The sequence below is a fragment of the Protomyctophum parallelum genome (genome assembly GCF_964188405.1).
Source record: "Protomyctophum parallelum genome assembly, chromosome: 18".
Classification (NCBI taxonomy): domain Eukaryota; kingdom Metazoa; phylum Chordata; class Actinopteri; order Myctophiformes; family Myctophidae; genus Protomyctophum; species Protomyctophum parallelum.
In genome coordinates this window covers 29,449,351-29,461,081 of record NC_139716.1, presented here as the reverse complement: position 1 = coordinate 29,461,081, position 11,731 = coordinate 29,449,351, and the positions used below count along the sequence as shown (strand labels likewise).

At 46.8% G+C, this 11,731-nt stretch overlaps 1 protein-coding gene across 1 annotated transcript in view; it reads right to left on the bottom strand.

Annotated features, from left to right (window-relative positions):
• Positions 1-1,662: 1,662 nt before the first annotated feature.
• The window catches only part of LOC310875902 (uncharacterized protein), a 33,868-nt gene continuing 23,799 nt past the window's right edge, over positions 1,663-11,731 (bottom strand). Inside the window, 8 exon segments of the mRNA XM_083789335.1 lie at positions 1,663-3,368; positions 3,921-5,557; positions 7,115-7,608; positions 7,769-7,861; positions 8,820-8,984; positions 10,102-10,219; positions 10,886-10,956; positions 11,117-11,224. Coding sequence (XP_083645461.1) covers positions 2,743-3,368; positions 3,921-5,557; positions 7,115-7,608; positions 7,769-7,861; positions 8,820-8,984; positions 10,102-10,219; positions 10,886-10,956; positions 11,117-11,224 — 3,312 coding nt within the window. The 3' untranslated portion in view covers positions 1,663-2,742.

Here is an 11,731-nt window from a genome sequence, read left to right as displayed (position 1 = left end):
TCCAACCTTTCCCCTCCATCAGGCTGGCCAGGCAGAGGCAGTATAGAGACCAGGATTACTGCATGCGAGTGTCTACCCTAGGCCTAGGGGACACGTCGGGGAAAACATGCAAATGAAAAGGATATATAGGCCTATATTATTTTACAAAGAAAGAGTTATACTATGTAGTCTACACAATGTCCTGTAAGAGAAGACATACATTGATATACATTAGATATAATATAACTACAATAAAAGCATAGCCACAAACTGTGGTACAATAGAGGAATACAACTTTATTAATGACTAGATAGCTTACATATCAAAGACTAAAGTCATACATACATTATTTATAAACATACAAGTATACTTTATATAATTGTATCAAACATACTTGGCACTTAAAAGTGTACTGAAATCAGGCATCGGAAATGGAGAATCTGACAATTTGAATTATTTGTTATCCCCATGATTTTCTTCCATTGTAAATACAATAATGGTAATAATAATAATAATACAAATTATACAATTTCTAGTTCAATCAAAGATATAGTCATCATGTTAGCTTGGACTAAAAGATAATAGTGCAGAATCACGTTTAATAAAAAATAAAGCTATTCTTTTGTAGGAAGGAGACAAACTTTACGTGTGCCATTATACATTATAATATATTATTATTCCTCTCCGTCCTTTATTTCCCCTTAAATTAGGAAAAATCACAAGATTGGATTCACAGAGATGAATTTTCAATAGGCTATTTACATTTGATTAGATTATGTAGGAACTGTATTGATATATAAAAAGAACGAGAAACAAAAACAAAAAAAAGCGGTGATTGTTCAAAACAGAAAAGGGCTTTCCTTCTCTACTTTGCTTTTCCTATTGTTCTCCAAAACACGTATCATTTGTTTTTATTTATTCATGTCTGAATTCTTCTTTCCTGGGAAATGTATTTGTATTAATTCGTGGCAACTTCTGTATTAAATGTAGGTGAGATTGGGTGTCTCCTCCTTCCTCCATTCCTTAATGTCCTCACGCATCCTTTCTTAAAGCAAAAATCCAAAGATGTCCATCTCTGAAACGGTTGTCCGTTGTCTGTTATTGTCGTTGTCAAACACACTCGGCAGTACCGCACTGCCCAGCACGGCGGCATGACCCTCCCAGAGATTTTTCAGGAGCACGCACATCATTAAGATAAATTCACACCTCATAGTTTACAAAGGCTGTATCAGCGTGTATCAACATACTGTAGGAATGAGCCTAGGCCCGCCTAGATGCATACACGTATCAATGGTCCTTTGCATGACCTGTAGTGTAGGGGTTAAGCGGCGTGTGCGTGACGTCTTTAAAGTGGCTGGAGATGGTATGAATGCAACACTGGTCAAACAGTACAGTAGGGTCTAATTGTCTCAATGGAAGAGACCACCTCCAACCACTGCAGATGCACTACCTGTACATTGTATTGACATACTACGTTACTAGTGGTTCTGAAAGTTTTTAATATCAAATGTGCTAAGATGTTCTCTCTCTGGCGTTGGATCTTGTTAGATGTGATATGGTGGGACGCCGTGTTAATCTTTTCAGCAGATTTTGATTTAGTCTTTTGAATAACACACCATTTATTCTTAGTCTTATTTAAGTCTTCTGAAATTGAAGTCTTGAGTCTTAGTCTATAGTCTTAGTCTGCGTGCGGCCAAATACATCATTTGGGGCTCCTTGACATGAAAACGTTTTGAGAAATACTTGCGCTAAGGCCCTCAGGTACCCTATAAGTTCAGGCTGAATGGGACACTTCTCTCGTTAACTTTCCTATACCGACCCACTCTTTCTTTCTTTCTTTCTCTAAAGTACTGACTTATTAATATCAAAACTCAGCTAAAGTTATTAAAGTCATACTGTGTAACTTTCAATTACACACAAGTTAGTTTTGATATCTTTCACTGGCATATTTTTCCACAATATCCATTCCACTGAAATGTGTTTGTCAACTTCTCTAAAATATTGGAAATGTGGAATGTGGAAGTGAATGAAATCATCGTCATAAAACAAAATAAAACATACTTCATATATTATAGCAATAAATAACTGATAAATTCCTTATGGGGCCAGGCCTGCCTACACACAACTGAACATCAAAGATTCAAAGTCTTCATGGTAAATATTGGAATGTAGCCGCAGTCTCCATTCTCTCAAAAAATAAGAGACTGGCACACAGCTTTCTGAGGGGCGCTATAGCGCTGATCTAAGGCCTCCAATGTCTGTCTTTTAGACATGACGTCATGTGGCTTCCAACTAGGCTATGAACTTATTAAGTTTTAAGCATCCCCCCCCCCTTGCATCTTGACAATAAGTCTGTATATATAAGCAAGTGAAAGTGCTTCAACGTGGAAGATTACACTCCTATACAGGTGGCAGCGGGAGGAGACTTCATTTTGGAATGCAGCCCCTCGATCTCGCTGGGAAAGAAAAGAAAAAGAAGAAAAGAGAATGTGCACACTTCATAATGGAATGAAGTGTGCGGTTAGTGGTCCTAACCGAAATTCAAACCACTGACCTAATAGGGGACACATTTTGACCTTCAGGCTGTCAAAGTGTCAACCAGTAGTTGTCCTAACAGAGCATCAATCTGTACCATAGACTACAGATTGGTAAAAAATAATATTTTATGAACAAAAACAAAAAAAGGGAATGGATTGCAGCTTTATTAATGGAACACAGCCTCTCTCTACCCTTGAAAAGGAGCGAGGACAGTTCAACCTCGCTCTACCGCCAGGTGGGCTTGTGGGTCTTGGAGTCTCTGGAGGGAGCCGAGTTGTCGGAGAAACTCCCACTGTTGTTCCTGCTATGGCCTTTAGGGGGAGCCAGTGAGTCGTGAGGAGGGGTGAGAGGAGGAGGAGGAGGCACACGGATGCTCTGAGACCTCCTCAGGGGCGAGGAGGCGGAGGACGGCTCGTCGCTGTTCGGGAGCATGGAGGAGGAAGAGGACGAGGAGGAGTACGGAGGTCTGGAGGAGGAGGGGAGTCGCAAGGAACCCAACCGGACGAAAGGGGAGGCGGCCGTGACAGCCTTTGGGGAGCCCGCCTCCTCGCGAGGAGGAGGAGCAGGAGAGGCGAGGGCGGCGTGAGTCCGTCTGAACGAGGAAGAGGCGGTGTTTCGGGCAAAGCGGGCCACATTGTGGGAGGGGGTCACGGGAGCGCTGACACTCCCGCCGCCTCCTCCTCCTCCTCCTCCCCCCTCCCCAGTCTGGGCGGCGAGCGCCCGCAGCGTCGATCGGCACATCTTCTCCTCCGACGCCTGCCGGGGTTTCTGGACGGGCTTCCGTACGGACGGCCATTTCTGGAGCGGCTGCTGCTGCTGTCCCCCCGAGTCGCGGGCGGGGCTCTGGATGCCTGAAACAGATTAATTAATTGTCATGATATACAGGTGATTTGGACATTGAACATATAGTATATACACAAATTACATTTCTGTTTGACTTTTTGGCATTTTTGGCAACATGAATTGCAAGAAATTACTGACAGTGACAATAATGAAAATAAAGAATGTACTAAGGCCAAAACAGATCATAAACGTAATCATATAAACATTGTATACTTGTAAAACGATCTAAAGGTTGCATTGTGATATTTTCACTCTTTTTGAAAATGTTTGAAAGTGTACGTATAAAGATCTTTCGTCAAAAATGTTTTGCCCTAAATGCCCAAAATAGGAAGGCCACAGTCTAGTGGTCAGCTCCACAGCCTCCACTAGACCATGGACGACATAGAAGTAATGATGGAAATATGGAAATATTTCCATATATACAATACATCCAATATTTGTTGTTTCCATTCATCTGGAAACTGGATGAAATTGATTCTAAACATTATGCAAAAGAAAAATCGCAAGTAGCCCAAATAATCACGACCAGACGATTATGTAACAATCGTGAACACGCTTACTTGAAACCTTGGAGGGGTCCTGCTTGTTGTGACCGCTGGACTTCCAGGGGGAAGAGGGACAACTAGTGGTCTGCTCCCCCCGGCGGATTGAGGGGCTGTTGTTGGCGTTCAAGGGGTTGAGACTGCCGGAGGTACTCTGGTGGAGGTGCCCAGCTGGTTTGGTCGGACGTTTCCCCAGGGAGGAGGCAGCTCGGCTGGGCCTGGAGATCGGGACGACCCGCCTCATGCCCTGGTTCTCGGAGCTGTTCAGGGTTCGCACAGACTTTGGGGGTTTGGGGGTCGTTAGGGCGGAGCTGGAGGTTGAGGGTTTGACGCCGGCGGTGGGACGACATTTGGAGGGCAGGGTTTTAGAGGAGGGCTCGGGCGGGGTCTCAGATGCTGTGTTTTCATTGGAGGAGGTACGGGGTTCTTGCTCGTCATTGACCAGGTGGAGGGGTGGGCTCTCCGTTTCTCTCCTTACACTGGTGGAGCCCTCTGTCTGTGTCGTCTCATTGGTCGCGTGTTCCGGAGCCGTAACCAACTCTGACTTTTCATTGGCCGACACCTCTTTCTCTTCATTCTCATCGGTCGACCGTTTCGTTCCCTCATAGGCATCTGTGGTGGGAGCGGGCATTTCATTGGTGGACTCGGCTGGTGTCCGATTGGCGGAAGGAAGCGCAGGAAGTGACTGCGTGGTTACAGGGATTGGCTGCTCGCCGTCCGGACAAGGCTCGGAAGGCACGTCATTGGCGGGAATACAGGAAGTGTCCTTCACGACTTCCCGATAGCGCGAGGGACTCTGACAGGTGTCATTAACAGGTGTGTGGGGAGTTGAGGGTGAGTCCTCGGGTTGTTTTGGCGTGTGCACGGGTGCGTGTGTGTCCTCAGGCTGAGCCGGAGTGTGCGCGGGTGTGTTCGTGTCCTCGGGTTGAGTTGTCGTGTGCGCATCTTCAGGCTGCGTCGGAGTGTGCGCGGGTGCGTTTGTGTCCTCGGGTCGAGTTGGCGTGTGCACGGGCGCGTGTGCATCTTCAGGTTGCGTCGGAGTGTGCACGTGCGCGTGCGTGTCCTCAGGCCGAGCCGGAGTGTGCGCGGGTGTGCGCGTGTCGTCTCTCTCTCCCTCCGTCTTGCGCACACCCGTCACACACCCGACGAACGCCGACCTCTCCTCCCCTCCGTCCCCCCTTTCATCGCTTTCTCCTTCTCCGTGTGACGGAGGGGCGGCGGTGGAGGAAGAGACGTTTGACTCGGGTTCACAACGTTTCTCCCTGTAGCTGACTTCATCCTCCTCCTCCTCCGCCCCGTCTCGCTCCACGACCTCCTCCGTGTCCTCCCGGCGGATCTCGTCGTGACTGTCGTCGACGTCACGGAGAAGCTCCGTGACGCCGGGGGTGTCATCGACGTCATCGAAGGCCTGTAGCTCGGGGACCAGCGTGTGTCTCTCCACGGTGACGGACATGGACCGTTCCGGGCTCAGTCTGAAACCGTCACTGTCGCCGTACGTCTGAACCGCGGCGTGAGAGCTAGCGTTGTGCTGCGTCGTCGTCCCGGACGTCTCCCAACACGGCCGGTTGCATTCTGAGGTAGAAGGGGTGGTCTCTGCTGCGTCAGGCTGTGCGTCAGGGGTCCCTGTCGGACTTCTGTATGTCTTGGAGGTAGGGCTGTACATGACAAATAATTGTTTTTATCATTGAACATTGGAACATAAACATATACAGTATCAGTCGCTGTGGGGCAGAGACCAGCTATTTCCATTTTTCAAATATATACAGTATATATATATTTTTTAATAAATCAGTGCTATTGAACACCCTTTACCCGTGTGTGTAGGTTTTTACAAATATTGAACCAATGAAAAGTATTAAAAAGTGATTTGTCTTTAAGGCTTTAGTGACATTCATTGTGAGCATGTAGATCAGCTATCTTTGAAAAGATGCTTTATTTTGTTTTGAAAATGTTTGAAAATATATGAAAATCTTAAATATGAACTTGGGGTCCCCTCAAAGGTTTAGAGTGGCTAAAAGAGTGTGGATGACAATGAAACATATTAAATGAAAATTTCATATGTTCATGTTTCATATTTCAAATTTTGAAATGAAATGAAAAATGAAAATGACGATGAAAATATAGCATTTCCGTTCATCTTTTCCCCGCGTTTTTTGAGTGGCTATACAGAGCTTTGTGCGTCTCTGGCTGTGTCCCTGTGGCCCTGGCTGTGTCCCTGTGGCCCTGTGGCCCTGGCTGTGTCCCTGTGTCCCTGGCTGTGTCCCTGTGGCCCTGGCTGTGTCCCTGTGGCCCTGGCTGTGTCCCTGTGGCCCTGGCTGTGTCCCTGTGGCCCTGGCTGTGTCCCTGTGGCCCTGGCTGTGTCCCTGTGTCCCTGGCTGTGTCCCTGTGGCCCTGGCTGTGTCCCTGTGTCCCTGGCTGTGTCCCTGTGGCCCTGTGGCCCTGGCTGTGTCCCTGTGTCCCTGGCTGTGTCCCTGTGGCCCTGGCTGTGTCCCTGTGGCCCTGGCTGTGTCCCTGTGGCCCTGGCTGTGTCCCTGTGTCCCTGGCTGTGTCCCTGTGGCCCTGGCTGTGTCCCTGTGGCCCTGGCTGTGTCCCTGTGGCCCTGGCTGTGTCCCTGTGGCCCTGGCTGTGTCCCTGGCTGTGTCCCTGTGGCCCTGGCTGTGTCCCTGTGGCCCTGGCTGTGTCCGAGCACGGAAATAGTGTTTGGTTGGTTTTCATCACGTGTCACTGACTGTTGTGCAGCCTAACACACACACACACATTAACTGTATATATATATATGATGATTTTGGGTGTGACAGTACAGTACAGTGACAGTACAGTCCAGTACAGTAGAGGGACCCCCCAGGGACCCCCACACGGTAACTCTGTCATTTCTCAACCGTTTCGGACGCGGGGCAGCTCGCCGGAAACCGGGCCAGGCCGGCACCCTGAAGACCCCCACACGGAGTTGCACCACTCACTTCACACGGGTGTGATTCTTTTGTACGATATATAATACTACGGCTAAACTCTACTTTGCGTTGCGGCGGCAATATGAAGAAGGAAAGTGCGGGATTTGACGGCCTGTTTCAGCTGTGTTTTTAAACCCATCATTGTGCCCTTCACATGTAGCAGCGGATAGGGTGAATAGTTTGTGTACCGTAGTGAGGCTCGTAACAGGAGCACCACTTTTGAATTTTATACACTATAAGCATAGATTGTGACAGGCTTACTTGGAGGCTGTCGGAGGCGGAGTCTGTGACGTTGTAGGCGTGGCACGTGGAGGCGGAGTCTGTGGCGTGGGCGGGCTCTGTGGGGGCGTGGCAGGGAGCAGGGTGTGGTGTTTGAGGCGCAGGGCCAGCCCAGGGCTCATGGGCCTCATCCAGGGGGAAACCCCCGCGCTCCTGCAGGAGGAGGGGCCTGCTTCAGGCGAGGAGGCGGGGCTTCCCAATCTTCCTTCCCAAAACGCCTTAGGGGTTTCGGGGGGCGGGGTCATGCCCAGGAGCACGCTCAGTTGGCGCTCGGTGGCCGCGGACGGCGAGCCCGACGGGGAGTTCCGCGAGCGCCGCAGGCTCACCGAGCGCCCCAGCTGGGGTTGATTGTGGGAGTTGGCGAGGAGGAGGAGGGGCGAGCGGGGGGGGTGCTGAAGCCCCGCCTCCTCGTGCAGCGACAGGGCGGTTGCCATGTCTGCCTCGCTGCTGCAGCGCAGCCCAAAAGCACCGTCCACCTAGGAAACATGAGGAGGGGGAGCTAAATGGTCAGAATGTGACTGTGTGACTCTACAAAGGATCTGTGTGTGTGTGTGTGTGAGTGTGTGTGTGTGTGTGTGTGTGTGTGTGTGTGTGTGTGTGTGTGTGTGTGTGTGTGTGTGTGTGTGTGTGTGTCACCTCTTCTCCTCCAGACCAGGAGTGTCTTTTCTCCTCTAGGTCACGTAAGCGACGGCGACGAGCCTCCTCCTTCGCCTCCCTCTCGATGTTCTCCTAGACAGAGAGAGAGAGAGAGAGAGAGAGAGAGAGAGGTGAACCAATAGGATCCACCGCCTTGGTACTTTACTTCAATTACATTTTGAAGCCAATACTTCTGTACTTTTACTCGAGGCAATTTTGAATTATTGATACTTGATACTTAAGTAAAACACACAGTACTTATCCACCACTGCGGCGGTGCCGATCGCTCGCCCCCACTTGGTGAAAACAGACTAGAGCCAGAAGCTAAAGCCCCTAACACTAAGTTAGGAAGTAGTTAGCCAAAAAAAGGGTTGCATACTTCAGAGCCACGAGAGGCACCATGCGGCGAGCGAGCTCTGCAAAAGGTCTGCTTCAGTCCACTCAGCAACGTTCCAGTTACGTCCAGTTAGGGACAGAATAATCACCGCCCTCACACTTGCGTTGGCAATGAAAATATCGCCAAAGCATGCTGATAAACCATTTGAATTGTATTAACCCCTTTTGACCTGATTCTACAAATGTCTTCTAAATCCTGAAAACCCCAAAAATATATGTAATTGGCCGCCGACCCCCATCTGAAAATATATTGTTCCAGGGACCCCCCAGAAGCAAAGATTTGAGTTAAAAACGTTCGCTCTGAAAGAATATATATTCAAAGATTTGTGCCACATTTTCACGATTTTTCAAAAATAGCAGACCTGCAAGCTCGTAGCGCGCCACTCGGTGGCACGCTATGAGCTTGTAGATCTGCTATTTTTCAATAGCTAAAGCGTAACATAATGCTTAAAACACCAAAATGGATTCAATGCATTTTCAGCATCTGTCCAGAAGGTGGCAATAACAGTTCATATTGAGTTGTGTAACTGAACGCTAGATACAAACATGGCGTGTGTGTGTGTGTGTGTGTATGTGTATGTGTATGTGTATGTGTATGTGTGTGTGTGTGTGTGTGTGTGTGTGTGCGCGCGCGTGTGTGTGTGCGTGTGTGTACCTTAGCAGCAGTGTTAAACTTGGCGCAGAAGTCTTTGAAGATGTTGAAGCACTCGTCCAGTCTGAAAGTCAGCGCGTCTTCACAGAAGAAGTCCGTCAACTCTCTCACCACGCCGTTCAGATTCTCTCTGTTCCCACGCAACACACACACACACGACACCACGCGCTGTGACACAACACACACACAGACACACAGATATACATAAGGAATAATGAGGACAATTACATACAATTTTCAATGTTGGCATTTCGCAGACTGTCTTAATCCAGAGCGACTCACAGTCAGTAAGCGAGGTGAGATACGAGGCAATCATTCAAATGTATAGAAATAGTAATCTAGGATCATAGGTAAACCAATAATCTATAATCAGTCTAAACAGCATATAATATCAACAACAACAACAAAAACATTATAATAATCTGTACATTGAAACTATACACACTATAGGATGCCAGGTCTACAAATGCACTTTATAGTACACATGTATATTGTATAATATATAATATAGTATAGTATGTACAGTATAGTTGACATAGATACTCCACTGTTACGTTCTTAGTTTATACTTGATTCATAATAACTATACTTTTTATATATGCGATTGTTTTTTGCTTAATGTAAGTCGCTCTGGATCAAGAGAGTCTGCTAAATGCCTAAATTGTAAATTGTACAAATGAACCTGGCATCTACATAATGCTATTATTTACTGTAAATTATATTTTAGCCAAAGTTTGTATATTAAATGTATCATGATGACAATATCAACATGCGCAATATGCATATTTAGCTTTCTGTTTTTTATTCATTTCAACAATCCGAAGAGAAACTGCATTGCTGATGGTAACTAGTTATCGTGAGTCATTTCCCCATCGCAATATTCAACAACGTTATCACAATATTCAACAACGTTATCGCATTGTCTTCCTAATACCGTGCAGCCCTACTTCTGATCTATGGGAAATGGGACCTGTGTGTGTGTGTGTGTGTGTTAGGAATGGGCTTTTGTAAACATGTACACACTTGGGAGTGTTATCGGTTAAACGCGGTGAAACATAGCCTGACGTCATTTAACCCATTACAGGACCCCTAGAAGAGAAGCTTTGTCTCTCTGGGCGAATTCAGGAATTATTTACTCATTGAATGAGTTCCTACAGGGATGGTGATTTTTTTATCATGTACACGTTAAAACAACCCACTCATTGTGTGTGTGTGCGTGTGTATGTTTTTGTGTGTGTGTGCACGCATTCATGTGTGTGTGCTTGCGTGTGTGCGTGCGTGCTACCTGCAGAAAGGTGTCTAGTTGCATCAGTAGTTCAGTGTCCCACTGGATGCTCTTCTCTACTGAGCGTGTGCGAGATGTCAGCGAATGAAGCTCAGCATCCAGCGTTTCCATGGAGATTCTGCAGGACCAGGAAGTAACAGCACGTCAAACAACGTCAACAAACATGATGAAAGTCAAAACAGCACTTTTAACAGATTACTTTAGTTCTGAGGATTGAAATCACTGGAAATTATTAAAGCTATTGTAATAACCATATAATAAATTATATCTAATCTCTGTCTGTGTCTCATAGGAGGGCTGTGGAGTGTGGGCAGTTCAGAAACCCCAGTGACATCACTGCAGATTTTGTGAGCCCCAATCCCCTGGCGGCGGGGGCTAGATTCTGTCCACCTCATGAACAGCTCTCAGCGGGTAAATGGGGCTGGTCAAGGTCTCAGGTTCCAACTCCGATATTTTAGATTTTCCCTCCCGGACCCCCGTGGGGTTTAAAAGGTAGCTATAACATGAATTTGAACAGTTTTTTTATATTTTATATCATATTATCTATGTCCCTTAAACGTATTTCTAATGGTTTGAGCCTCAATCACCACTCTAATATAACCAGTCCATGGCATTTCTTTTTTGCTTCTGAAGCTGTTTTAGCTGCAGTACCACACTGTCCTGAGGTGGTGGGAGCGCTGATATGCAACTTATTGCAAATTTTGAGGTCAGGCCTAAATGGGTTAAGACATGGTGAAGTTGTAAATATGTAATGTATAATAAAAAATATAAATGCGGTTCTGACCGGGCAGCAGACTGGACATGTTTCAGTCTGGACGAAAACTCTAACAACCTCTGATCCTTCTTCTGAGCCTCCTGGAGAGGGGGAGAGAGAGAGAGAGGTTTGGAACTATAAGGTTTGGTTTTGGACGAAGCACATTGTATCTGCCAACATAAACATACAGCACATACACACGCGCCACACACACACACACGCCACTCACAAACACACACGCGCCACACACACAAAACTCACCAGAGCTACAAAGTGCAGCAAGTTCATTCCCGGCTTGTTGGATTTCGTGTCGGCCAAGGAGAGTAGAGATGCTAGTTTGAAACCTGCAGCGTTGCCTGAATAACCACCCTGAACACACACACACACACACACACACACACACACACACACACACACACACACACACACACACACACACACACACACACACACACACACACACACACACACACACACACACACACACACACACACACGGTTGGACATGTTCAAGGTTAGCTTTATTGTCCCTTGCAGGAAATTGGTTTGCAGCCAGATAATAGTAAAAAAAATACATAATAAAAATGTGCTGCGTTGGAGAAGCTGGAGGGCACCATGCCAGGTTCCGAGGAGGAGTTGGCAATGTCCACAATGACTAGGTAGGGCTGACTCCCTCGAAAATGCAAAGCTTCGTTCGATGGCACGACATTTGAACTGTTCTTTCAGTTTATTTTTTTCATTTAAAAATTTGTTATCAAAATAGCTGATCTACAAATGAATGGATTGATTTAGATGGATTACTCATGTCTCTACCATAAGACCTGACTTTGTTTAAATTCAGTTAAATCTGTTTAACCTGTAGAAGCAGATGCACCT